This window comes from Electrophorus electricus, chromosome 18 (genome assembly GCF_013358815.1).
Source record: "Electrophorus electricus isolate fEleEle1 chromosome 18, fEleEle1.pri, whole genome shotgun sequence".
Classification (NCBI taxonomy): domain Eukaryota; kingdom Metazoa; phylum Chordata; class Actinopteri; order Gymnotiformes; family Gymnotidae; genus Electrophorus; species Electrophorus electricus.
The window spans coordinates 16,329,916-16,357,415 of NC_049552.1; the positions used below are offsets into that span (position 1 = coordinate 16,329,916).

Here is a 27,500-nt window from a genome sequence, read left to right on the forward strand (position 1 = left end):
CGACAGCCTAGCTCATTTCATCATGTGCAGCCTCATTTCAAAATGTTTTTATCTGGCTTCAGCCCCTGGGCCCCCCCACCAGGGGCAGCTAGAGGGCTCGACTCTGAAGTGTTAACTGATGTGCCCCCAGAGTGTCAGCAGTCATCTTTATCCACAAGGACCTTTGACCTCGATGCATATTTCTACACTGTATGTTACTACATCCCATCTGAATGACTTGATTCCACGTTTTGAATTTAGCCGTGAAGGGAAGTGTTTGACCTTGAAAATAAGAGAAAAATATTACGCAAGGCCACGACTGGAGTTTGACACACGACTGGAGTGTGTACAAACGTGCATAATATGGGCTAGGATCTGGTGGTACTTTACTGCCCCTTGGTGGACAACAGAGGGTACTACAGTGGCGCCTCAATTCAGTGTGAAGGGTATCGGCTGTGCAGTTGTGTCCTGGTGCCCGTACCTGAAGGGACAGTCTGTGCATGGACACTAAATAACTGGTTAAAAAATGTACCACATATAATCAAAATGGCAAATTTCAGCCAAACCATACAGCATGAATGTCTTAACAGCAAGTGGAGATAAGCATGTAATAATTCTGGAAGACGATAAATAAATAAACGAATGAATATGTAAAAAAAATTAGGCAGTCTTGTAAGTTAAATTAATATATTAGCGAATCAAAAGCCTTACTTTCTACCACCCCCCCAATAATTAATTATTCCAAAGAAAATAAAAAAAATAATAAACATCCACTAGTAATCTGTAGTCATTTTGAGATAAATATTTTTATACTGAAAGATTTTTGAGTTGATAACATCTAGGTAAGTGGTGGTGTATCTAGGTGAGTGGTGGGTGGTGGTCCTGACATCTAGGTGGGCAGTGCGTGGTGGTGTTGACATCTAGGTGAGCGGTGGTGTTAACGTCTAGGTGAGCGGAGGGTGGTGGTGTTGACATCTAGGTGAGAGGTGGTGTTAACGTCTAGGTGAGCGGAGGGTGATGGTGTTGACATCTAGGTGAAAGGTGGTGTTGACGTCTAGGTGAGAGGTGGTGTTAACGTCTAGGTGAGCGGAGGGTGGTGGTGTTGACATCTAGGTGAGAGGTGGTGTTAAAGTCTAGGTGAGTGGAGGGTGGTGGTGTTGACATCTAGGTGAAAGGTGGTGTTGACGTCTAGGTGGGCGGTGGGTGGTGGTGTTGACATCTAGGTGAGAGGTGGTGTTAACGTCTAGGTGAGCGGAGGGTGGTGGTGTTGACATCTAGGTGAGAGGTGGTGTTAAAGTCTAGGTGAGCGGAGGGTGGTGGTGTTGACATCTAGGTGAGAGGTGGTGTTAACGTCTAGGTGAGCGGAGGGTGGTGGTGTTGACATCTAGGTGAGCGGTGGTGTTAAAGTCTAGGTGAGCGGAGGGTGGTGGTGTTGACATCTAGGTGAGAGGTGGTGTTAACGTCTAGGTGAGCGGAGGGTGGTGGTGTTGACATCTAGGTGAGCGGTGGTGTTAAAGTCTAGGTGAGCGGAGGGTGGTGGTGTTGACATCTAGGTGAGAGGTGGTGTTAACGTCTAGGTGAGCGGAGGGTGATGGTGTTGACATCTAGGTGAGAGGTGGTGTTAACGTCTAGGTGAGCGGAGGGTGATGGTGTTGACATCTAGGTGAGCGGTGGTGTTAACGTCTAGGTGAGCGGAGGGTGGTGGTGTTGACATCTAGGTGAAAGGTGGTGTTGACGTCTAGGTGGGCGGTGGGTGGTGGTGTTGACATCTAGGTGAGAGGTGGTGTTAACGTCTAGGTGAGCGGAGGGTGATGGTGTTGACATCTAGGTGAAAGGTGGTGTTGACGTCTAGGTGAGAGGTGGTGTTAACGTCTAGGTGAGCGGAGGGTGGTGGTGTTGACATCTAGGTGAGAGGTGGTGTTAAAGTCTAGGTGAGTGGAGGGTGGTGGTGTTGACATCTAGGTGAAAGGTGGTGTTGACGTCTAGGTGGGCGGTGGGTGGTGGTGTTGACATCTAGGTGAGAGGTGGTGTTAACGTCTAGGTGAGCGGAGGGTGGTGGTGTTGACATCTAGGTGAGAGGTGGTGTTAAAGTCTAGGTGAGCGGAGGGTGGTGGTGTTGACATCTAGGTGAGAGGTGGTGTTAACGTCTAGGTGAGCGGAGGGTGGTGGTGTTGACATCTAGGTGAGCGGTGGTGTTAAAGTCTAGGTGAGCGGAGGGTGGTGGTGTTGACATCTAGGTGAGAGGTGGTGTTAACGTCTAGGTGAGCGGAGGGTGGTGGTGTTGACATCTAGGTGAGCGGTGGTGTTAAAGTCTAGGTGAGCGGAGGGTGGTGGTGTTGACATCTAGGTGAGAGGTGGTGTTAACGTCTAGGTGAGCGGAGGGTGATGGTGTTGACATCTAGGTGAGAGGTGGTGTTAACGTCTAGGTGAGCGGAGGGTGATGGTGTTGACATCTAGGTGAGCGGTGGTGTTAACGTCTAGGTGAGCGGAGGGTGGTGGTGTTGACATCTAGGTGAAAGGTGGTGTTAAAGTCTAGGTGAGCGGAGGGTGATGGTGTTGACATCTAGGTGAGAGGTGGTGTTAACGTCTAGGTGAGCGGAGGGTGGTGGTGTTGACATCTAGGTGAGAGGTGGTGTTAAAGTCTAGGTGAGCGGAGGGTGGTGGTGTTGACATCTAGGTGAGAGGTGGTGTTAAAGTCTAGGTGAGCGGAGGGTGGTGGTGTTGACATCTAGGTGAGAGGTGGTGTTGACGTCTAGGTGGGCGGTGGTGTTAACGTCTAGGTGGGTGGTGAGCAGTGGGTGGTGGTGTTGACATCTAGGTGAGCGGTGGTGTTGACATCTGGGTGAGCGGTGGTGTTGACGTCTAGGTGGGCGGTGGGTGGTGGTGTTGACGTCTAGGTGAGCGGTGGTGTTGACGTCTAGGTGAGTGGTGGGTGGTGGTGTTGACATCTAGGTGAACGTTGGTGTTAAAGTCTAGGTGAGAGGTGGTGTTAACGTCTTTAAGGTTTAATTTTTAATTTTTAAAAATCAGTGCGATTATTTAACCTTTATCATCTTTAATTTTATTTCACTGTGATATTGGAGTACATACTCCATTTGAAATTATTTTATCTAAAAAATATCTAATTTACCAAATATTTCATATTTACCAAATGTGTACCAGTGTTTATGAAAACAGACCAAATATTTGCATCCTGTGCACACCTAAAGTGGTCAATAATGAATTTTCACAGGCTATATTTAAAAGAAAAGTAACATTTCTTATTAAAAATGTCCTTCTTAAAGATTTATCTGGGGTCAATTTACAGCTATGTTATATAAGTGAAACAAAAGCTTAATAACAATGTGATTTCTAATCTGAATTATTGTATGAACCATATTTTTTCCACATTAAAATTACTCCATATAGCTATAAGTGCTCACTAGTATTTGCAGTTTCTCTGTATATTTTATATATCTTGTATTTTTATTATATCAATTGGTGATTCCACATCAAATGGTGATTCCACTAATAAACTATGCTGCATATGCTGTAAATACCGCTTAACGAGGCTCTGTGTATTGATTTAAATACTGCTTAAGGAGGCTCTGTGTATTGATGTAAATACTGCTTAAGGAGTCTGTGTATTGATGTAAATACTGCTTAACGTGGCTCTATGTATTGTTGTAAAGACTGCTTAACAAGGCTCTGTGTATTGATCTAAGGGTTTCTACCTTTCAGCATGCCTTTCTTCCTTGAGTGGATCAATATAAAAAAAAAATATTTCTCTGTCCAAAGCATATGCCATTGTCTTTTCTTAATGTCTCTTGCAGTCTGGTTACTCAGCATCCAGTTTAGACAAAAAGCATTGCCACTTCTTGACTCACACATTAAAGGTCACTGCAAATGTTTTTTACTGTGTTTGGGGCCTTAACCATTTTGGCTAGTGCAACATGCTTGCTGCATTGATCTTAATGCAGTGGGTACTACAGTCTTAGTACAGTCTTACTATAGTCAGTGATACAGTCTTACTATAATGTTACTACAGTCAGGACTACAGTCTTACTACAGACAGTACTACAGTCTTACTATGTTACTTCAGTCAGTACTACAATCTTACTACAGTCAGGACTACAGTCTTACTACAGACAGTACTAAAGTCTTACTATGTTACTTCAGTCAGTACTACAATCTTACTATAGTCAGTACTACAGTCTTACTGTGTTACTTCAGTCAGTACTACAATCTTACTATAGTCAGGAGTACAGTCTTACTACAGACAGTACTACAGTCTTACTATGTTACTTCAGTCAGTACTACAATCTTACTACAGTCAGGACTACAGTCTTACTACAGACAGTACTAAAGTCTTACTATGTTACTTCAGTCAGTACTACAATCTTACTACAGTCAGGACTACAGTCTTACTACAGTCAGTACTACAGTCTTACTATGTTACTTCAGTCAGTACTGCAATCTTACTACAGTCAGGACTACAGTCTTACTACAGACAGTACTACAGTCTTACTATGTTACTTCAGTCAGTACTACAATCTTACTACAGTCCGGACTACAGTCTTACTACAGACAGTACTAAAGTCTTACTATGTTACTTCAGTCAGTACTACAATCTTACTATAGTCAGTACTACAGTCGGTACTATAGTCTTACTATGTTACTTCAGTCAGTACTACAATCTTACTATAGTCAGTACTACAGTCTTACTACAGTCAGTACTACAGTCTTACTATGTTACTTCAGTCAGTACTACAGTCTAACTACAGTCAGTACTACAGTCTTACTACATCAGTGGCCAGACACTGTTGTCCTCCATATTCTGTGGTTTCTCTGTCATATATTGTTGGCTTCATTCACTGGCCCACAGCAGCACAACAAGCTAAAATGCCACCAGCAGGCGGAGATCCGCCCGAGCCTGTGAGGACACGTCTCTGCCAGCATGACTGCACAAGCACTGCTGCCCTACACAGCTCTCAGACCACAATGCAGCACTTTATACAGCAACATGAAACAATGCTGATGTTCAGCATGTAACAAATGACTGAGTGGAAATGTTCATACTTTTATTGTAATTTTCAAATGTAACATACATGTGGGCATGAAACAAGACTAATCCATATTCACCCGCTGGGGAAAAAAAAGTGCTTATCTTTTTTTAAACACAAATGATATCCAGGGTTATGTTACTGCATTAGAAGGTTCCTGAATTCTTTCTTCAGTTTCACTAATGTTAATTCGGCATGTGGGCCTACAGCAGTGTCGCGTTATAAAAGAACCCCGGGTTGTGAAACCACAGAGTCTAAACATACAAGCTTCTGAAACAATGGCTTCCTCCTCTCAACAAATACTTCTGAGCCAAACTAAAAGTGTCAACTGTTTGAGTGCTAACATTTGAAATTTGACTGCTAGCATTTTAGCGGTAGCATTGTGAACCTAGAAACAGAAGTAAATACACATTTTGACTTCCTTTCATCTCCCCACCACAATAATAAATAAAAGCTTTCTTCAGAAACTTCACAAATAACTTAAGAAAACTGGCATTAAACCATAAAAACAAGCTGGAACACTGTTCCCACTTCTGTAAGCAGTCGCACATGCCTTGAGGGCACGTTTAATGGCACCTCCGCAACAGAGAAGACGCCCTAACACTAACCCTATACCTAACTCTAACATTACCCTAACACTAACACTAACCCTATCCCTAATACTAACCCTAACACTAACCCTATACCTAACTCTAACATTAACCCTAACACTAACACTAACACTAACCCTATCCAATACTAACACTAACCCTATCCCTAATACTAACCCTAACACTAACCCTAACACTAACCCTATGCCCAACTCTAACATTAACCCTAACACTAACACTAACCCTATCCCTAATACTAACCCTAACACTAACCCTATGCCTAACTCTAACATTAACCCTAACACTAACACTAACCCTATCCCTAATACTAACCCTAACACTAACCCTAACCCTAACCATATCCCTAATACTAATAGTTCCCCTACCCGAACACTAACACTAACCCTATCCCTAACACTAATACTAACCCTAACACTAACCCTATACCTAACTCTAACATTAACCCTAACACTAACACTAACCCTATCCCTAACACTAATACTAACCCTAATGGTAGCTGCATGCAAGGCAGCTAAAATAAGTTGCTTTCACTTTGTTCAGGAGAACAGGTTTCAACCCATTATGAATATCAGTGCACCTCACAACAAACAACCATCTTTCACTTTCTGAATAATAAAATAATTTTGGTGTTAGTGGCCCTTAACCACCTTAGAGGTGGTAGAAACACATCTGGTTATTATTTACTGTCTCGCGACTTCACATTCATAGTTCAGACAGGAAGGAACTTGAACATACACATACAGACACATCCAGTATATTTGACTGTTAAATTCTGCACAGCACTCATTAATCACATATCAGTCAATTCTGCACAGCACTCATTAATCACATATCAGTCAATTCTGCACAGCACTCATTAATCACATATCAGTCAATGTCTTGTCATTTTCAGCAACCGCCTTTCACATCTCATGGAAACTGAACAATAACGGAGCGTACACGCTCACAATATGAAATACGCTTCAGGCGCAAATCTACCTTCAAACAAACCACCATCTGTGAAGCTCTAAGGGCACAGTGTGCGGACTAAGGGCAGAGAGGATGTAGCACCAGCCGTCTGGGTTTTGACGGACACAATTACTCAAACGCAAAGTCCAGGTTATTGCTGGGCCACCTGTACCGGGGTCAACAGGTTTGGCCTGGGGTCAGGGGCCGCTGTAGTACAGTTATGATGCCTCAGCCTGCAAGGGAAAGGAATTCGCTCTACATCGAAATGCGTATTTTGCCAACACAAAATCAGGAAGTGGCTTGATGTGCATTGACACAGAGGAAGTTTGAAACCATTTTGTATTATTGGATTAGTTGTTGTAAACATATTGCTTTCTTAATGTAGTCGTTTTGTTAAATTGTTTTTTTTTTTACCCTGCCTTGAGACAAGCCTGAGTCACATCTTTACTGCTCGTGAATATATATACTGTTCACAGTGTTGTGAAAATTAAACAATTTGTTCCTGCTTACATCCATTCGAAATATTTGCCTTAACATGAGTTGAAGATAAAGCCAGTGTAAGGAGTCGCAGCTGCGAGACGCTGAGAGGTGAACACAGACGTCCCCGGTGAACGTGCAGCTCACCTGTCCCGAGATCAGCGCTCGCTCCTAAAGCGCCGAACCCGGCTGCCGTGCAACGACACAAACGTGCTGCAAATCACTAACGCGATCCTAAAGGTGCATAAGGTAAGTCTTACCTTCCAACTCGAATAAACGGCTTCACAGCGAACGTGGGGAAGTGCCACTCAGCGGATCATCCTGAGGACTTTGGTGTCTACATTTTCCGGGTTGGCCGATGATAAAGGCAGTGCTTTATCCGCCGTCCGCTGCACAGGTTCGCGCAGAGCTGCGACGCAGGCAGTCCGAGCTATAAAAGGAATTGATTTACACAAACGGAAGTGAAAGCGTTAGCACACGCCGCGCCACGCGCCTTCCGACAGCGCAGCGCTGAACCGCGCACGAGGGAAACGTTTCCGTGGACTAGCGACTACAAGGAAAAGGCACCGTGTCGTTTCAACGTAAAGTATTTATTCATAGATTTAACTTGATAGTGAAGTTTTTCTTCTGACTTACAGTGCATCAAAACACAGACGAAAACCAAGGGAAATAGTGGCAAAATACATCCGACATGTTACGTTAGGATCAGATCCAGTTATTTTCCAGAAAAGCCGCTCGAGTGGTTCAAACACCAGCCGTGGTTTGTAGCCTACGACACGGCAACACAGAGACTCTTAATTACCACCAGTTACTGAATACCCAAGAGTGCATCTCTAGGTCAAGTGTTTCCTATCTAAACAAGAATTTCACACTTTTTGGTGCAACAAAAGACTGTGTGTGGGGGCTTCAAACTACACAATACATTAATGGCGATAAAACGGTTGCTGAGTCTTTCGCGATACTGATGTGGTTTACCCAAGTTAGAGCTAAGGTACTTGTAACATATCCTAAAACCGCTGAAAACTCGTTTATTCTCTATCCACTCAAAGGGATATAACCCTCTTCATACGGTATCCCTATAAATGACAAACACTATCAACAAATTCGTATAGGACGCGTTCATTAATATGTCATCTTTTGTTAATATAATACATTAAAACCCAAGAGGGAACCCTGGTTGAGTGAAGTCAAAGGCAGCGTCACGTTCACTCTGAGAGGTTACATCCAGTCACTCATTGCTTTGTTCCCATAAATTCAAATAAAAACAAGCAAACACAAAACAAAAAATTCCACAGGTATTGTAAATAGACCCCAAAAAAAGGTGTACATGAACTAGCACTGAACCTGTATTACCAGTGCTGGTCGATGTGTGGAGGTCCATAACGCAACAATCTTAGCTGCAGTCCTTTCCGAGTGTGATGGTAAGGTCAGGAACAGTGGATTTTCTGTATGTCTTTAGATGGATCACAGCAGGAGAGGAGGTATACTTGGTGAGATACATGTCTGCAATTACTCCACGACCCCTGGGGATAAGGGCCCTTTTCCCGAGATTTGTGACATCTGATGTGGCTTTACATAGTTGAGGAGACTCATGGACAGCCAATACAATGTAGTGTGGAGTAGGCGTCTTTACCATGACACTGAAACCCAGAAGACAAACATTACGTCTGGTTTCCGTTGTCCTCTGCAGCAAGCAATCTAACACATCTGGGTAATCCTCATTAATCATAGGTGATGAGACGCTCAGACGCCCAATCCTGGTAAAGTTTTACCCCTGGTTATCGTGCCACTGTACCGAATAACTGGGAATTCCAACACTGCTGTCATCTTTAGTGAAACATTCATGTCATTCTCTCGTTTCATTCATTGGTCTTAAGATGGACAGATGACTTTGAAGATACTAAGCCAAATCATTTAGGAATGGGTCTCGCAAGCAAGGTTAACATACATTAGCACACTTACATCATACATAAGTACATAAATATACGCAGACGTTTGTGCATATGTATGTACATAGACACACGTAATATGGACATACATATAATTCCGTGTGTGCACACGTCCACAAAAGATACAGCATACACTGAGAAATGTTAAGTGCTAGAACACGAGGAACGCTACTGCTGAGTTGGCACCGCTACTGTAATACTGGTAGGCAGAATAATGCAGTTTATGAACATCACGTGCTGGACGCAGTTCACCATTCACCAGCCCCGCACTGGGGATTCCATAACGACTCTTTTCCTTGTGTGTGTGTGTCCATTTGGAATCTTGAAATTTGCTTGGAATACAGCAGCTATGTACAGAGGCGGAGTCCAGTCCAGTGGGAGGCAAAGGGGCGGCGTTTGTGCTAGGGGCGTGGGCGCACACCTGTCAGTCACGATGTTAGTCAGACAGAATGTGGACAAAGGACATGGGGAAGACTCCTTTCCTCTCTGGCTGACCCTCTATGTGCCCGATCTGGACAAGACAAAGTGCAGAAAGAAGCTTTCGGTGTATTAATGTGAATATTAATGTGAATATTTCATGCCAAGGTTGGGTGAGTCAGGCAAGTCTTACTTACCCACCACTCCTGGTCCTCTTCCCCAGTAACGACGATGACCTCTCCCTCGGTGAAGGTCAGCTCATCATCGTTATCTGCTTGGCAATCATAGATGGTCTTCACCCTCTTTATTTTGCTCTTTCCCTGACGAACAAGACATGTTCCAGTTATTTGCCAGTATCAAGCTTGATTTGCCAGTATCAAGTGCTCTAGATTTGTAGTGTGCTATCACAGCGGCGAAGTTGATCACTAAAATATGTTAATATGACCCCCTGCAATGTCATGGTACAAGAAGCCCGCCTCCACTGTGCACGAGTGTCTCACCGTGTTTATCTTCCGTGGCAGAGGAACTGGCATCTCCACAACACCTGCCAGTGCGCCGTTAGTGTCCTCGCTGGCCTGCCTAGGAGAGAGCTCCCCCTGCTGGCTGGACGTTTGGGCCTCGGACATCTGCAGTCTGGGAGCTGCGTCTTCGAGTGCGGGCTGTTTGTGAGCGGGATCGGAGGACACAGGAATCTTTACGGCCAGCTCCGTTAGCTGCGGCTTAGGGGGCAAATCCTTGAGCTGAGGTTTAGGGGGCAGATCAGACAGCTGGGGTTTGGGTGGTAACTCGGACAGCTGTGGTTTTGGGGGTAGGTCCGATAACTGCGGCTTAGGGGGCAGATCCAAGACGTGTGGCTTGGGCGGAATCTCGCTTGGTTGGGTTCTCTCTGCCAGCTGAGGGATTTTGGGTGGAGGCTCCGTGGGCCTAGTGATTGTATCTGCAGCTCTAGTAGGTGTGTCTGACACTCTAGTGGGTGTGTCTACAGCCTGTGCAGGCTTCTGCAGAACCTCAGGGCCCTGGCTGGGCTTGTCCACTGAAGCGACACTGACCAGAGTCTTTCGTAACGCCACTGTAAGACAGAGGACATATATTTAATAACAGTGGACAGTACAACAGTACGTGACTCCATCAAGTAAAAACAGCCAGCACTAAGTACTGTAGCAGGGGAAACTCACCTTTCTGAGGTAGTTTGGGTAAGACTCTTGGACCAAGTGTTGATTTAGTATTAGTAGATGTAGTGCTGCAAGAAGGGGATAATATTGCAGCGATGAACAAGATGTTTTTGTAAAATGGTTGTGTAATTTTGACGTTCATTTCATGTGTAGATTAAGTTGTTTGGTTACTCCACCTTTGCTGCTGTATTCCTTCAAATTTGTTACCAGGAGAAGTTCTGTTTGCAGGTGGGGGTGTCGAATCACTTCCTGTAGATAAATAGAAAAGGTGTATTTACGTTTCAGTTGTTTAGGAGCTCAGACAAGAGAAAATAAAAGCACACAAATTATTTCTGCTGTTGTCAGTGGAGTGTTGGGTAGTGGAGTGTTGACAGACAGTGGAAGACTGCAGGGAGATTGTAGGGAGAATCGTGTAGCGATGGTACATTTCCTGTTGGGATGCTCTGAGAGCGCACACACGTACAGAGGGATGCCGACATCCTGAGAGGGCGCACACACGTACAGAGGGATGCCGACATCCTGAGAGGGCGCACACACGTACAGAGGGATGCCGACATCCTGAGAGGGCGCACACACGTACAGAGGGATGCCGACATCCTGAGAGGGCGCACACACGTACAGAGGGATGCCGACATCCTGAGAGGGCGCACACACGTACAGAGGGATGCCAACATCTTGAGAGGGCGCACACACGTACAGAGGGATGCCGACATCCTGAGAGGGCGCACACACACGTACAGAGGGATGCCGACATCCTGAGAGGGCGCACACACACGTACAGAGGGATGCCGACATCCTGAGAGGGCGCACACACGTACAGAGGGATGCCGACATCCTGAGAGGGCGCACACACGTACAGAGGGATGCCGACATCCTGAGAGGGCGCACACACGTACAGAGGGATGCCGACATCCTGAGAGGGCGCACACACGTACAGAGGGATGCCAACATCCTGAGAGGGCGCACACACGTACAGAGGGATGCCAACATCCTGAGAGGGCGCACACACGTACAGAGGGATGCCAACATCCTGAGAGGGTGCACACACGTACAGAAGGATGTCAACATCTTGAGAGGGCGCACACACGTACAGAGGGATGCCAACATCTTGAGAGGGCGCACACACACGTACAGAGGGATGCCAACATCCTGAGAGGGCGCACACACGTACAGAAGGATGTCAACATCTTGAGAGGGCGCACACACGTACAGAGGGATGTCAACATCTTGAGAGGGCGCACACACGTACAGAGGGATGCCAACATCCTGAGAGGGCGCACACACGTACAGAGGGATGCCAACATCCTGAGAGGGCGCACACACGTACAGAGGGATGCCAACATCTTGAGAGGGCGCACACACGTACAGAGGGATGCCAACATCTTGAGAGGGCGCACACACGTACAGAGGGATGCCAACATCCTGAGAGGGCGCACACACGTACAGAGGGATGCCAACATCTTGAGAGGGCGCACACACACGTACAGAGGGATGTCAACATCCTGAGAGGGCGCACACACGTACAGAGGGATGCCAACATCTTGAGAGGGCGCGCACACACGTACAGAAGGATGTCAACATGGCTTCAAAGCTCAGTTACATCTCCTGTATTGCTCTAAACTGTCCCGCGATTTTGCTCTCCTTCTGTGCTGCAGTTTGCGTGACATTTGGTTTGTAAGAATTGTGAATGGCACAAATGAAGGTTAAAAGACCTTTGCATGAGGGCCCCTGGAGCACAGGACTGGGGGGGTCAGAGAGTGTGCGCTTGTGGCCACCCGGGGGTGGTGGAGGAGCTCTCTTCTTGGAAAGGGTGGAGCTGCCACTCATGCATGTCTGGGAGGCCAGTGGGAGGGAGGTGGGTGGTCCGGAAGAGGGAACTAAAAAAGAAAGAGAGGAAGAGACAGGGCAAGAGGCAAAGAGTGAGAGAGAGAGTGAGAGAGAGAGAGAGAGAGAGAGAGGGAGAGAAGTGACAGAAATTGTTAATCCTGTTGCCAGCTCTGTGTTAGCAGTGTGCTGTGTTAGCAGGACAGATGATCTAGAGCAGAGAAGATGGGACATCTTTACTGCTACGATACTGCCGTCTGCGTCTTACTAAGAGACGACTCACAGTGTTGAATGGAAAAGCCTAATTTATTTGACAGAGGTTTCCTTATGAATAAATATTTTTAACTGCGAAGGTCTCATCCCATTGGAGCTAAAATACCTTCAAAAAAGACTTATGCAAATTATTAGAGGGATTTACAGTGACATCTTTCTTCACTAAACTTCATGTGGGTTAAACATCTGTGGGTTTTTGTTCTTGTTGTTTTGTTGTTGCCATAGTAATAGTACAACAACTATCTTTTTTTGTCACTGTACTAATTAAAGTAGTAGAATAATGTGGTACAGTTTCATTTCCAGCTGTATTTAGTTAAATAGTGCTCACCACAGCGCCTCCTGCTCTTACATATGAGCCCTTGACAGTGTGAACCGGTGGGGGAGGGGCCTGTGTGTGTGTGTGTGTGTGTCTCAAATACTACAAGCCCCTCCTCCTGTGTGCGTGTCTGAGAATACAAGCCCCTCCTCCTGTGTGCGTGTCTGAGAATACAAGCCCCTCCTCCTGTGTGCGTGTCTGAGAATACAAGCCCCTCCTCCTGTGTGCGTGTCTGAGAATACAAGCCCCTCCTCCTGTGTGCGTGTCTGAGAATACAAGCCCCTCCTCCTGTGTGCGTGTCTGAGAATACAAGCCCCTCCTCCTGTGTGCGTGTCTGAGAATACAAGCCCCTCCTCCTGTGTGCATGTCTGAGAATACAAGCCCCTCCTGTCTGCTGGATAATAATTTTCTCTGTATACAAAATTCTGCAAAAAACCCATCAGGTTTCTTACATAAGAAGGCTGTGACACTGATATGAGCGTCACAGTACAGCCCAGGAATACCCCTCAACCAGCAGACTTGGACCACTCTGATGTCACTAATCTCCATAATTGGGGCAGGTGTGTGCAGGGGTGTGCAGGTGTGTGTAGGGGTGTGCAGGGTTGTGCAGGTGTGTGTAGGGGTGTGCAGGGTTGTGCAGGTATGGCGTGGGAGTGCAGGGTTGGAGAAGAGAGTGGGGGCTCACCTCCAATAAGCAAACAAGCAGAATAACGATCTAACAGTTTAATACTGATCTTACAATCCAATATTGATCTAATAATACTGATCTAACAATCTAACAGTCCAGTATTGATCTAATAATACTGATCTAACAATCTAACAGTCCAGTATTGATCTAATAATACTGATCTAACAATCTAACAGTCTAATACTGATCTAATAATACTGATCTAACAATCTAACAGTCTAATACTGATCTAACAATACTGATCTAACAATCTAATACTGATCTCACAGTCTAATACTGATCTAACAATCTAATACTGATCTAATAATACTGATCTAACAATCTAACAGTCTAATACTGATCTAATAATACTGATCTAACAATCTAACAGTCTAATACTGATCTAATAATACTGATCTAATAATCTAATACTGATCTAATAATACTGATCTAACAATCTAATACTGATCTCACAGTCTAATACTGATCTAATAATACTGATCTAACAATCTAATACTGATCTAATAATACTGACCTAACAATCTAATACTGATCTAATAATACTGATCTAACAATCTAATACTGACCTAACAACTAACAGTCTAATACTGATCTAATAATACTGATCTAACAATCTAATACTGATCTAATAATACTGATCTAACAGTCTAATACTGATCTAATAATACTGATCTCACAGTCTAATACTGATCTCACAGTCTAATTTCAATCTAACAGAGCAGTGCACGTCACACCCACGTATGTTGGGTTTCTCTCAGAGGCATGAGTGGCTACTACTAGTGGGATATGGTGCAACCATGTCATTTCCTCTTCTGGGTTAGAAAAGCCAGAGACTGCAGAAAAAGATGTCCTACGAAGAGCTACAGCCACACATATTTGAACTCAATTCCCCAATATTTCTATTGCCTGTATTTGAATTCTATTCCCTCATATTTTAATTCTATTCCCCTGTATTTGGACTCTATTCCCTGTATCTGAATTCTATTCCCCGTATTTAAATTCTATTACCTGTATTTGAATTATATTCACCACTCATGCACTCTGCACTAAGCAGAGGCACTATTCTGCCACTAGAGCGGCGGGTACCTTTGGTGGCGCTCTTGGTGGGCGCAGCGGGGCCGTCGGGGCTGGGTGAGATGGGCACCTCAGTGGACGTGCTGTAGACCGGGTTGGCAAAGGCGCCGTAAGAGAGGCGCTGCTTGTCACGATGGCCCAGGTAGCCAGGCAGAGAGAGCTTCTCCTGGGGTGACATGCTGGAGGCATGACAGAAGCTCTGTGGGCGCGGAGAACGCTCCTTCTTCACCGGACTCGGCTGCTGGAGACACACGACAAAACGGAATCCGTCTGAATCGGACCACTGATATTATTCACCTTGGCCTTTTCTCTCCTGATCATTGTACTGGTGTCAGTCATTTAAATCTTAAATCTCCAATGGCTAGAATAAGTGTCAATCACAGAGTGGCCAGGTCATGCTGGTGTCTTCAGATGTGAAGAATCCAATTGCATGCTGGCCCATCTGACCCAGTGATCTAACCCAGTCTAACCCAGTCTAACCCAGCAGTCTAACCCAGTCTAACCCAGCAGTCTAACCCAGCAGTCTAACCCAATCTAACCCAGCAGTCTAACCCAGTCTAACCCAGCCGTCTAACCCAGCAGTCTAACCCAGCAGTCTAACCCAGTCTAACCCAGTCTAACCCAGCAGTCTAACCCAGTCTAACCCAGCAGTCTAACCCAGTCTAACCCAGCAGTCTAACCCAGTCTAACCTTATCATCCAGGTCATCATCACTCTCATCAATCTCCTCCAGCCGCAGGTTCCAATCATACTCCACATGGACGTGAGGGTTGAACTTCCCAGCTGCTGCCTCCACCAGCTTTGCGCACACAGACACACACACACACACACACACACACACACACACACACACACACACACACACACACACACACACACACACACACACACACACACAGAGGCAAGAAGATATGGCTCAAAACCACAGGTTTTATCTCTATTGTATCACAGTTTGAGGGTGCTGATGTCACAACATGAGGATGGTGATGTTGTAATTAAAGCTTGCTGTAGCTACAAGCTCAATTTTAGCCAAATTCATGTCATCTAAGAGTCAGCGAAATGATGCCATAGCTGTAGTGGACGCAGACACTTACAGCTTCCTCACACTGTGTGTTTTTCAACCTCCTAGCGATGTCCAGTGCTGTTTCCCCATTTTGATTGACTGAAATGACAAACAGTGACTTAATCTCCAGCTGTCTTGGGTGGAGTGTTGGTTCTTTTCTCTGAAGCTTGCCAATCAATCACAATGATCTATAAAACATCTGTGTTGTGTTCAACACACCTAAATCCATAAACTATAAAACATCCGTGTTGTGTTCAACACACCTAAATCCATGATCTATAAAACATCTGTATTGTGTTCAACACACCTAAATCCATAATCTATAAAACATCCGTGTTGTGTTCAACACACCTAAATCCATGATCTATAAAACATCTGTATTGTGTTCAACACACCTAAATCCATGATCTATAAAACATCCCAGTGTTGTGTTCAACACACCTAAATCCATGATCTATAAAACATCTGTATTGTGTTCAACACACCTAAATCCATGATCTATAAAACATCCCAGTGTTGTGTTCAACACACCTAAATCCATAATCTATAAAACATCCGTGTTGTGTTCAATACACCTAAATCCATAATCTATAAAACATCCCAGTGTTGTGTTCAACACACCTAAATCCATAATCTATAAAACATCCGTGTTGTGTTCAACACACCTAAATCCATGATCTATAAAACATCCCAGTGTTGTGTTCAACACACCTAAATCCATAATCTATAAAACATCCGTGTTGTGTTCAACACACCTAAATCCATAATCTATAAAACATCCCAGTGTTGTGCTCAACACACCTAAATCCATAATCTATAAAACATCCGTGTTGTGTTCAACACACCTAAATCCATAATCTATAAAACATCCCAGTGTTGTGCTCAATACACCTAAATCCATAATCTATAAAACATCCATGTTGTGTTCAACACACCTAAATCCATGGCTGGTTTGCCCCTGAGCAGCAGTTTGAGACACTCTGGCTTCTCGTATGTGCAACAATAATGAAGTGCTGTGTTCCCACTCTCTGTCTGCCTGTCCAGAGAGCCACTGTGGTACACACACACACACATATACACACACAAATAAAATTTAATGTACAGTGGTGCTCGAATGTGTGTGAACCCTTTACAAGTGTCTATATTTCAGCATACATTTGACCTTAAACTTCAGAAGATTGTCACACAAGTCCTAGGGTAGAGAAGGTAGAGAAAGAGAACCAAACCAAACAAATTAGTCAATAATATTCAACTCTGTCATTTATATATTGAGGAAAATGATCCAGTATTGCACATATGTGAGTGGCAAAAGTATGTGAACTTTTAGGATTAGCAAATAATTTGAAGATGAAATTGGAGTCAGGTGTTAAAGGTTAAAGTCCATGAGTCCATCATTGGAGAACACTGAACAACAGTGGTGTTCATGGCAGGTTGTAAGGAGAAATCCGCTGATATCCAGAAAGAACATCGCTGCCCACCTGCAGTTTGCTAAAGATCGCATAAGATTATTGGAACAATGTTTTATGAACACAAAATAAAGACCTAAATAAATCTTTATGGTTTAAATGAGAAGCGTTATGTTTGGAGAAACAATTCATTCCAGTATAAAAATCCTCATCCCTTCTGTGAAACATGGTGGTGGTAGTGTCACGGTTTGGGCCTGTTTTGCTGCATCTCGGCTTGTCGTCATTGTCGTCATTGATGGAACAATGAAATTTGAATTATACCAGCAAATTCTTAAGATAAATGTCAGGATATCTGTCCACAAGCTGAATTTCAGGACATTATGGAATGGCCAAGTCAAAGTCCTGACCTTAATCCCATAGAAATGTTGTGGAAGGACCTGAAAAAAGCAGATCACGGGAGGAACCCTCCAACATTGCTGAGCTGAGGCTGTTTGTATAGAGGAGTTCCTCCACACTGATGTGCAGGACTTATCAGTACAAGGGGGTCACACCAGATACTGAGAGCAAAGGTTCAGACTAGGGTCAAGGTTCAATTTAGGGTTGTGGTTGGGGTTAGTGTTAGGGTGGGGGTTGGGGTTGGGGTTAGTGCTAAGGTTACGGTTAGGGTTAGGGTTGGAGTTAGTGTTGGGGTTAGGGTTGTGGTTGGGGTTACAGTTGGGGTTATTGTTAGGGTTGGGTTTACAGTTGGGGTTAGGGTTGGTGGTGAGGTTACAGTTGGGGTTAGTGTTAGGGTTAGGGTTGAGGTTACAGTTGGGGTTAGTGTTGGGGTTGGGGATGCTGCAGCTGAATAAAGATAAAATAGATCATTTTATTTTGAATTAAAAATGAGAGATGTAGACTTGCTTCCAATTTTGACTCTACGACCCGCAAAACAAATTAACTTTTTGCAAACTAGGTGCACTGAAGGTGTCGTTTGTGCTGTTTTAGTGTCGTGTCAAAGCAGCACTGTCTAAAAATATTAACACGATTACTGATTTTTGCCAAAACAAGACCTCTATTTTACTAATGGTCTCCTTACAGTCTTCCTAAAAACTCAGACAAGTTCAGTTCAGTTTCAGGATGCAGCTTCCAGAGTTCATCCTAACGCCAAAATAAGGCAACACACCACCCCCGTTCTGACTCCTTTCAATGGATCCCAGGATGTTACAAAACAGAGTATCACAGAATGGTTTGTCAGTTTTAACAAATGGGAATGTCTATTAAATATCAATTAAATTGAGACCAAATATGGGAAACGTTTTTCATAAATTTGGGAAAAATTATCATTTTGAAATGGGTAATATTCTCTTGAATTGAGATTGTTTTTGAAGAAGTTACTCTAAACTATTTAACATGCAGGGACAGTTCCAGAGGTCCAGCAGGTGTTTATCAGAGACACCAGAGGTCTAGCAAGTGTTTATCAGACACACCCGAGGCCCAGCAGGTGTTTATCAGAGACACCAGAGGTCCAGCAGGTGTTTATCAGAGACACCCGAGGCCCAGCAGGTGTTTATCAGAGACACCAGAGGTCCAGCAAGTGTTTATCAGAGACACCAGAGGTCCAGCAGGTGTTTATAGGAGACAAAACCCTATGGCTTCTTTAGAGAGACAAGGTGCATAAGATCCACATCACAAGACAGAAAGATGAGGTGAAAGGTTATAAGCAGAAGTTGCGATGTGATTTTCAGGGTCTTAAAGCAGGGTCTTAAAGCTACGGCAAATCGGCAGGTTGAGTATGTTGTCCTTTATATTTAATATCACTTCAGGTCTGTGGCAATTTCTGGATATAATATCAGATAATGAAACTTCGTTGGCTGTTTTTATGTGTTTTTGGAAGACAAGCAATGTTTTAAGAGGCTCATAAGATGCTTGAAAATCTTTTTTCATGTTCCCCCTGCTTTCCTCTACCTAAGCGGCTAGCCAGGGTCACAGGGTCACAGCTAGGGCCTGACACAGAGACCCAGTTCAGACACAGGACTCCACCATATCTAGACAGTAGTGAATGGGACGTCAAAGGACAGTACCTGTTCTGTACGAGGAAATCGACCAGGTGCAGGGAGGTCTGGTCGGAGGTCCGTACAGCAAAGTGTAGCGCCGTCTCCCCAGGGTCCTAACGCATACATTTACAGGTAATCACACCAAATGGTTTGCAGTTTGTACAACTCGGATTGCAATACAAATGCTTTAAAATTCAGAATAAAACTGATGTCAGTCTGTAAGTCTTGAAGCTAAATTGTGGAAAACCAAAATACTCTCAGGTCTTCTTTATGTTTGAAGTACTGAAAACTTGCTATAGAATGCCAGCCACAGATGTGGTTTGACCTTTTGTTTCTGAAGAAAGGAATGAAATGCCCCAAACATTTCACACACGTGTATGAAATGCCCCCAGCCATAGAGAGCAGGGAGACTAGACTGGACCAGTGTCCCGCGCCGTGGTACCGTCTGAAGCTGAGGCTGAGGAACTGGCCCTCCCATTTCACACACGTGTATGAAATGCCCCCAGCCATAGAGAGCAGGGAGACTAGACTGGACCAGTGTCCCGCGCCGTGGTACCGTCTGAAGCTGAGGCTGAGGAACTGGCCCTCCCATTTCACACACGTGTATGAAATGCCCCCAGCCGTAGAGAGCAGGGAGACTAGACTGGACCAGTGTCCCGCGCCGTGGTACCGTCTGAAGCTGAGGCTGAGGAACTGGCCCTCCCATTTCACACACGTGTATGAAATGCCCCCAGCCGTAGAGAGCAGGGAGACTAGACTGGACCAGTGTCCCGCGCCGTGGTACCGTCTGAAGCTGAGGCTGAGGAACTGGCCCTCCCATTTCACACACGTGTATGAAATGCCCCCAGCCGTAGAGAGCAGGGAGACTAGACTGGACCAGTGTCCCGCGCCGTGGTACCGTCTGAAGCTGAGGCTGAGGAACTGGCCCTCCCATTTCACACACGTGTATGAAATGCCCCCAGCCGTAGAGAGCAGGGAGACTAGACTGGACCAGTGTCCCGCGCCGTGGTACCGTCTGAAGCTGAGGCTGAGGAACTGGCCCTCCCATTTCACACACGTGTATGAAATGCCCCCAGCCATAGAGAGCAGGGAGACTAGACTGGACCAGTGTCCCGCGCCGTGGTACCGTCTGAAGCTGAGGCTGAGGAACTGGCCCTCCCATTTCACACACGTGTATGAAAATGCCCCCAGCCGTAGAGAGCAGGGAGACTAGACTGGACCAGTGTCCCGCGCCGTGGTACCGTCTGAAGCTGAGGCTGAGGAACTGGCCCTCCCATTTCACACACGTGTATGAAATGCCCCCAGCCGTAGAGAGCAGGGAGACTAGACTGGACCAGTGTCCCGCGCCGTGGTACCGTCTGAAGCTGAGGCTGAGGAACTGGCCCTCCCATTTCACACACGTGTATGAAAATGCCCCCAGCCGTAGAGAGCAGGGAGACTAGACTGGACCAGTGTCCCGCGCCGTGGTACCGTCTGAAGCTGAGGCTGAGGAACTGGCCCTCCCATTTCACACACGTGTATGAAAATGCCCCCAGCCGTAGAGAGCAGGGAGACTAGACTGGACCAGTGTCCCGCGCCGTGGTACCGTCTGAAGCTGAGGCTGAGGAACTGGCCCTCCCATTTCACACACGTGTATGAAATGCCCCCAGCCGTAGAGAGCAGGGAGACTAGACTGGACCAGTGTCCCGCGCCGTGGTACCGTCTGAAGCTGAGGCTGAGGAACTGGCCCTCCCATTTCACACACGTGTATGAAATGCCCCCAGCCGTAGAGAGCAGGGAGACTAGACTGGACCAGTGTCCCGCGCCGTGGTACCGTCTGAAGCTGAGGCTGAGGAACTGGCCCTCCCATTTCACACACGTGTATGAAATGCCCCCAGCCGTAGAGAGCAGGGAGACTAGACTGGACCAGTGTCCCGCGCCGTGGTACCGTCTGAAGCTGAGGCTGAGGAACTGGCCCTCCCATTTCACACACGTGTATGAAATGCCCCCAGCCGTAGAGAGCAGGGAGACTAGACTGGACCAGTGTCCCGCGCCGTGGTACCGTCTGAAGCTGAGGCTGAGGAACTGGCCCTCCCATTTCACACACGTGTATGAAAATGCCCCCAGCCGTAGAGAGCAGGGAGACTAGACTGGACCAGTGTCCCGCGCCGTGGTACCGTCTGAAGCTGAGGCTGAGGAACTGGCCCTCCCATTTCACACACGTGTATGAAATGCCCCCAGCCGTAGAGAGCAGGGAGACTAGACTGGACCAGTGTCCCGCGCCGTGGTACCGTCTGAAGCTGAGGCTGAGGAACTGGCCCTCCCATTTCACACACGTGTATGAAATGCCCCCAGCCGTAGAGAGCAGGGAGACTAGACTGGACCAGTGTCCCGCGCCGTGGTACCGTCTGAAGCTCAGGCTGAGGAACTGGCCCTCCCATTTCACACACGTGTATGAAATGCCCCCAGCCGTAGAGAGCAGGGAGACTAGACTGGACCAGTGTCCCGCGCCGTGGTACCGTCTGAAGCTGAGGCTGAGGAACTGGCCCTCCCATTTCACACACGTGTATGAAATGCCCCCAGCCGTAGAGAGCAGGGAGACTAGACTGGACCAGTGTCCCGCGCCGTGGTACCGTCTGAAGCTGAGGCTGAGGAACTGGCCCTCCCATTTCACACGATACAAACCAAATGACCACAGAGACAAGACAAGTCCTGCAACCAGTCAGTAATAGTGTAAACCCTGATTACACAATGAAACTATATCGGATTTAGACATGACTGACTATTTTACAATGACCAGTACTTGTACACACCAATCTAGGATAGTTCAGGGTCTGGGACATATAGTTCAGTTTTACAACACCAAACTGTCAAATCACCACCAGACACAACCATCCTGACGTGTGCTACTGAGGTTAGAAAGAAATGGAGAAGTGAATCTGGCTTTGCGACTGCAAAGATAACCACTTCTCACCACTGCTGGAAGTTCCTGAGCATTGCTGAGTGTACTGGCAAAACAACATCAAGAACAACAGCAGTGACAGTTGAGGCCGAGGACGCTGACACGCCACACATGCTGCCCACCTGTCCTGCCTCGGGGAATGGATCCAACAGTTCCACACCGTCAGCGTAGAGCTGCACCAGGGCATGCAGGTCACGTGTCCGCACTGCCTCGTACAGGTCACCCTGCCGCGCCGTGGCCGTCGTGGGCGTCCGCCGGGCAAAGCGGTGCTCCACGTACTTGGCGTTGATGTACTCCTTCCTCTCGGTCCTGGGGGGGGTATCAAACACACCAGCCTCACACCAAGCACCTCCCAAACCTGCAAAGGTGCAGTAATCACTAAAACATGCCACTGTTTACTCACATGTCGCTGGATGGAGTGGGCTTGGGGGAGGGACTTGGGAGGTTTCCTTCCAGGATTTCGTTAAAACTACTGTTCCCTATATTCTTGGCCAGCTAAGGAGAGAAAAATGAACATTACAACAGGCCAGACCAGACCAGACCAGACCAAGCCAAACCGGATCAGACCAGTCCAGACCAAACCAGGCCAAACCAGGCCAGACCAGGCCAAACCAGACCAGACCAAACCAGACCAGACCAGGCCAAACCAGGCCAGATCAGGCCAAACCGGGTCAGACCAGACCAAACCAGGCCAGACCAGACCAAACCAGACCAGACCAGGCCAAACCGGGTCAGACCAGACCAAACCAGGCCAGACCTTAGGTATTAAAGCACTAAACAGCTAAAGGTCAGCACTGCTGTGTATTAGCTGTACGTTCCACTTGTTTGACGTGCTTTAAATAAGCGGTGTTAGGAAACTTAAATAGGCCACTAATTAATGAAGAGTGAATTAGTCTTTTCTTATAGATGCCAGTGTCAGTGGGTGATGCAGATTTCCAAGAATTTAGGAAACAGAATATCCCTGCAGCTTTTCACAATGTCATCCAAGGTAACCAAATTCTGAAAACCCCTGAAAAAAGTTCTTCCTCCAAATCTCAAGATCCTTGTCCTCCTGTTTCTACTCAAACCTGCAGGGTAATATTTGTGAAAGGACTTAAAATTTAACTGATAGTTGTTCTGATTTATTGTCCCCAGACGTCTTCCCTAAGTCACTTGAAGATTAGTGGCCACACTGGCCTCAGATCAGTAAAACATCACTGCGCAGACACCTAGGTATCCTGGCAGTGTTTGGCATGTATAATAAACAGATATAAAGCCTTCAGTGGGACCTCTCAGCCTTGGTAGCATTTCCATGTCAGGAAGGATAGACTCCTGGTCTTCCCGTTAGTTTTGGAAGGTAAACAGAGAGGATTTCTGTGCTGCCATGTTTGATAGATTGCCTCCATCAGTGCCTTCGTTTGCCATGTTTGATACATGAAGAATGACTCTGTTTGTCCAACTGCTGGAAGCCCCCTGATACACAAGACTTCGTTATGGGCCTCATACTCCCACACAGCTGTTGAGAAAGGGATCACTCATGTTGCGTATCAAACAGAAGCCATGTGTGTCTGTCCCTCACCAAGAGCTCAGAGGTGCCGAGTTTGTCCAGTTCTATGGACTGAATGCGAGAGACATGGACACCCATTTCTCTGTGGATCCCTGAACACTCGATACACGTCAGGATGCCCAGGTTGGTGGACAGCCATTTAGGTTCTGCAACACACACACAAACACACACACAAGAACAGGTACCGCTGAGCAGACACTAATGATAGGGCCACTGAGAAAAAAAATGCTTTGCTGTTCACATCACAGCCAGCAGGTGGCGCATGGCTCTAACGCTTTGATGTGAGTAAGCAAATTAAAGCAAGTAAAAAAGTTTCCAGTTCTCACTGTGCCTGTGTTTCCCTTACACACCTTCACTTCCTGCTGTTTTCGTGTTGCGTTCAGTTCCAAACAAATATTTGGTTGTAAGTGAAACCAAACAAGACAGCAGGAGGTGAACACTATTATGAACAGAGTGTATCTGAGAGAGAAGAGAGGCGTGAAACTGTTGGCTCAACTCAGTTACAGCCAGTATGTACATGTAGGCATTATGCTTGGATGCCCATGCAGATGCGTCTAGGGGCAGACAAATACCAGCCTACTCGCACAGAACACGCAGGCGTACAAACACACACACAACATATGGTTTTCTCAGCAAGGTAAATGCAATAAATGCAGACAGACCAGACGCATCTCATGACTCACTGTGACACACGCACGCGCAAGTGCAAGCGCAAGCGCAAGCGCAAGGTTTACCTGGCGCATCACAGTCACAGCAGGCATCATTCCCAGGTGTGCGTAAGGTGTCCTCGATGATGGCTTTGGTCAAGTCCTCCAGACTGTCGTCCCCGGCACTCTGTTCACCACGGAAAGCCATATTGAGTGCCTCCTCCTTACTGTTGGTCAGTACCGAGATCCATCTGCACACACACACACACACACGCACACACACACACGCACACGCGCACGCACACACGCACACGCACACACACAATCAGTACCTCATAATTTGCATATAGAAGCACAATGCACAGATGTACACATCAGTGTAAACACAGTGTCAGACACAAAGTGTTGTGCACGAACACACATGCAGAATTACACTCTCACACACACACACACAGAACTGCACTCTCTGGACTCTCTGGGTTTACTGGACTAGGTGGCCCGCACATGCATACACACACGCACGTGAGCACATGCACACATACACACACACAAACACAGGCTTGTAGACATCATGCACTCACTTACATCACAAACTCCTGCTCATCCTCCGCCTGGAAATGATACGTGCGGTTATCTGTGGGGGGAGGGGTAAAAGGTATTACATTATGCGCTTTTTAGCTTACACTGCACTTAGTCCATCTTTCTGTAATGGACTTCTGTGTGTGTGTTTGTGTGTGTGTGTGTGTGTACTCACGGGAAATCAAGTCAAAGCATTTCTTATCCTCCCCTGGTTTCACCTGGCAGGTGAGCAGGTTAAGTCGAACCGGCTGTCTGTTGGACTGCAGAGTACAAGTCACAGGAAGGGAGTGAGACATGGAGAAAGGTGGAGAAAGATGGAGATATGTGGAGAAAGATGGAGAAAGGCCACAGGGACTCCAAGCTGGACTTGAGCAGAACTCTGAGTCAGTCTTGGATGGGACTCACCGTGGCATGAGAGATGGTCAGGAAGCCTCCCTTCACTGAACACTTCCTCCTCTGCCACACCTTCCTGAGCCTAGTCAGTCAAAACACAAGCACAGCATCTCAGCACCTACAGGTCTACAGCTCACAGCACGTTACACACGCTGCACTTTTACAGTAAATACAGACTAAAAAAACACGTTTTCCTCTGCTGATACGGAACATTAAGGACTACCCCAGCAGCAAAGATGGCAGTTCTCGGTAGCAGTCGTTTGGCCATAGATCCATGGCTTTGGGCCAGTCCCAGACACGGCTAACATGGCTAACAGGAGCCACTCTCTAATAGGAGCCACTGAATTACTGGAGCAAAAAATGTTGGAATTTGAATCCGAGTTAAACTCTGTGAGACAGCAGCACTGCAGAAGTAGACAACCTTCTCCAGACCAGCAAAACACTAGATAAACACAACACTAGATAAACACAACACTAGATAAACAAAACACTATTTAAACACAACACAGAATTAACTTATGAAGGCAAAGAAGAAGAATATATGATTTCTTCTGATTAATTAAAATCTGATTACACCCCACTAAATTAAAGGGATTTGTGTTGTGTTGAACATCACGGCAGGGACAGCCTTACAGAGTGAAACTCACCCATCACGGCAGGGACAGCCTTACGGAGTGAGACTCACCCACCACGACGGGGACAGCCTTACAGAGTGAGACTTACCCACCACGGCGGGGACAGCCTTACGGAGTGAGACTCACCCACCACGACAGCGACAGCCTTACAGAGTGAGACTCACCCATCATGACAGGGACAGCCTTACGGAGTGAGACTCACCCACCACGACAGCGACAGCCTTACGGAGTGAGACTCACCCACCATGACGGGGACAGCCTTACAGAGTGAGACTCACCCACCATGACGGGGACAGCCTTACAGAGTGAGACTCACCCATCATGACAGGGACAGCCTTACGGAGTAAGACTCACCCACCATGACGGGGACAGCCTTACGGAGTGAGACTCACCCACCACGACGGGGACAGCCTTACGGAGTGAGACTTGCCCACCACGACAGCGACAGCCTTATGGAGTGAGACTCACCCATCATGACAGGGACAGCCTTACGGAGTGAGACTCACCCACCATGACGGGGACAGCCTTACGGAGTGAGACTCACCCATCATGACGGGGACAGCCTTACGGAGTGAGACTCACCCATCATGACGGGGACAGCCTTACGGAGTGAGACTCACCCATCATGACGGGGACAGCCTTACGGAGTGAGACTCACCCATCACTCTTCTTCATTAGATAGCCTTTCTTCTCACTGCCAAACTCCTTATTGCCCTGAAGCTGGTGCATACTGTAACCACTCTGCTTGCTCTGTGAGTCCTACACACACACACACACACACACACACACACACACACACACACACAAAGTCTTGATATCATTAATTACCATTTAAAACACAACTGAGGTTTATAAATAGCAAATGACATTATTCTAAGCAGAGTTAGAAGTTAGTAAAGAAAAATTGTTTTAGGGAAAGAAAATGTACTCTTTAAAATCTAATTAAAAGATCAGTAAAAATGTGGTCTTGCTCTGAAACATTACTGATGTCCACTTACTCTCCTAGACTTCAGTCAGAACGCAGTAAAAGAAGCGGATAAGAGAAGTGTCAGAAAGGCAAGAACATCATTACAGCATGATAAAACCCAGACTGGTCCCTGTGACTGAGCACACAAGAGTTAAACCCTTAAATACGATGCAGTTGTAGGAAGAGCTCTGTTGTTTAGTACTGTCCACACACACATGCATGGCAGGTTAGTCCAACAGTCTCTGGTGAAAGGCAAAGTTTTACTGTTTGAAAGTAATTTAATATTTTTTAATATCTGTTTGATTAATTTTTAATGCGAGGACCTGACACCCTCAGGTCCTCTGTAGCTACCTCTTTCTGCTCCACCTGCAGGGAGGACTTGATGAGATCTCTCAGAGTCGTGAGCTGTTTTTTCTCTTCATCCTGGGTTTGTTTTATCTAAGAGAAAAAAATACTTTGCTATGTTACAATACACCAACTGCAAAAAAGAACGCACTTAATATATGTCTCTACTGTCT

The 27,500-nt window shown here is 46.3% G+C and overlaps 2 protein-coding genes across 5 annotated transcripts in view; both read right to left on the reverse strand.

The window, feature by feature from the left end:
- fam49ba (family with sequence similarity 49 member Ba) overlaps nucleotides 1-7,489 on the reverse strand; it is a 19,323-nt gene extending 11,834 nt beyond the window's left edge. Inside the window, exon 1 of the mRNA XM_035536432.1 lies at nucleotides 7,318-7,489. The gene's annotated coding sequence lies outside the window, so the exon portion shown is untranslated. The remainder of the gene's footprint in view (nucleotides 1-7,317) is intronic.
- Nucleotides 7,490-7,626: 137 nt separating this feature from the next.
- Nucleotides 7,627-27,500, reverse strand: part of asap1a (ArfGAP with SH3 domain, ankyrin repeat and PH domain 1a) — a 45,535-nt gene continuing 25,661 nt past the window's right edge. Inside the window, exons 11-31 of one of the 4 annotated variants that reach the window (XM_035536230.1) lie at nucleotides 27,334-27,420; nucleotides 27,014-27,022; nucleotides 26,674-26,774; nucleotides 25,393-25,462; nucleotides 25,163-25,247; nucleotides 24,994-25,042; nucleotides 24,496-24,659; nucleotides 23,774-23,907; nucleotides 22,619-22,710; nucleotides 22,338-22,524; nucleotides 19,302-19,387; nucleotides 16,768-16,883; nucleotides 15,864-15,931; nucleotides 15,461-15,568; nucleotides 14,783-15,008; nucleotides 12,308-12,472; nucleotides 10,772-10,844; nucleotides 10,599-10,663; nucleotides 9,924-10,492; nucleotides 9,621-9,743; nucleotides 7,627-9,517 (exon numbers count right to left, since the gene is read on the reverse strand). In XM_035536230.1, coding sequence (XP_035392123.1) covers nucleotides 9,443-9,517; nucleotides 9,621-9,743; nucleotides 9,924-10,492; nucleotides 10,599-10,663; nucleotides 10,772-10,844; nucleotides 12,308-12,472; nucleotides 14,783-15,008; nucleotides 15,461-15,568; nucleotides 15,864-15,931; nucleotides 16,768-16,883; nucleotides 19,302-19,387; nucleotides 22,338-22,524; nucleotides 22,619-22,710; nucleotides 23,774-23,907; nucleotides 24,496-24,659; nucleotides 24,994-25,042; nucleotides 25,163-25,247; nucleotides 25,393-25,462; nucleotides 26,674-26,774; nucleotides 27,014-27,022; nucleotides 27,334-27,420 — 2,652 coding nt within the window. In that variant the 3' untranslated portion in view covers nucleotides 7,627-9,442. Of the gene's footprint in view, nucleotides 9,518-9,620; nucleotides 9,744-9,923; nucleotides 10,493-10,598; nucleotides 10,664-10,771; nucleotides 10,845-12,307; nucleotides 12,473-14,782; nucleotides 15,012-15,460; nucleotides 15,569-15,863; nucleotides 15,932-16,767; nucleotides 16,884-19,301; nucleotides 19,388-22,337; nucleotides 22,525-22,618; nucleotides 22,711-23,773; nucleotides 23,908-24,495; nucleotides 24,660-24,993; nucleotides 25,043-25,162; nucleotides 25,248-25,392; nucleotides 25,463-26,673; nucleotides 26,775-27,013; nucleotides 27,023-27,333; nucleotides 27,421-27,500 lie in introns of all 4 variants that reach the window. The other 3 variants (XM_035536229.1, XM_035536232.1, XM_035536231.1) reach the window with 3 other exon arrangements.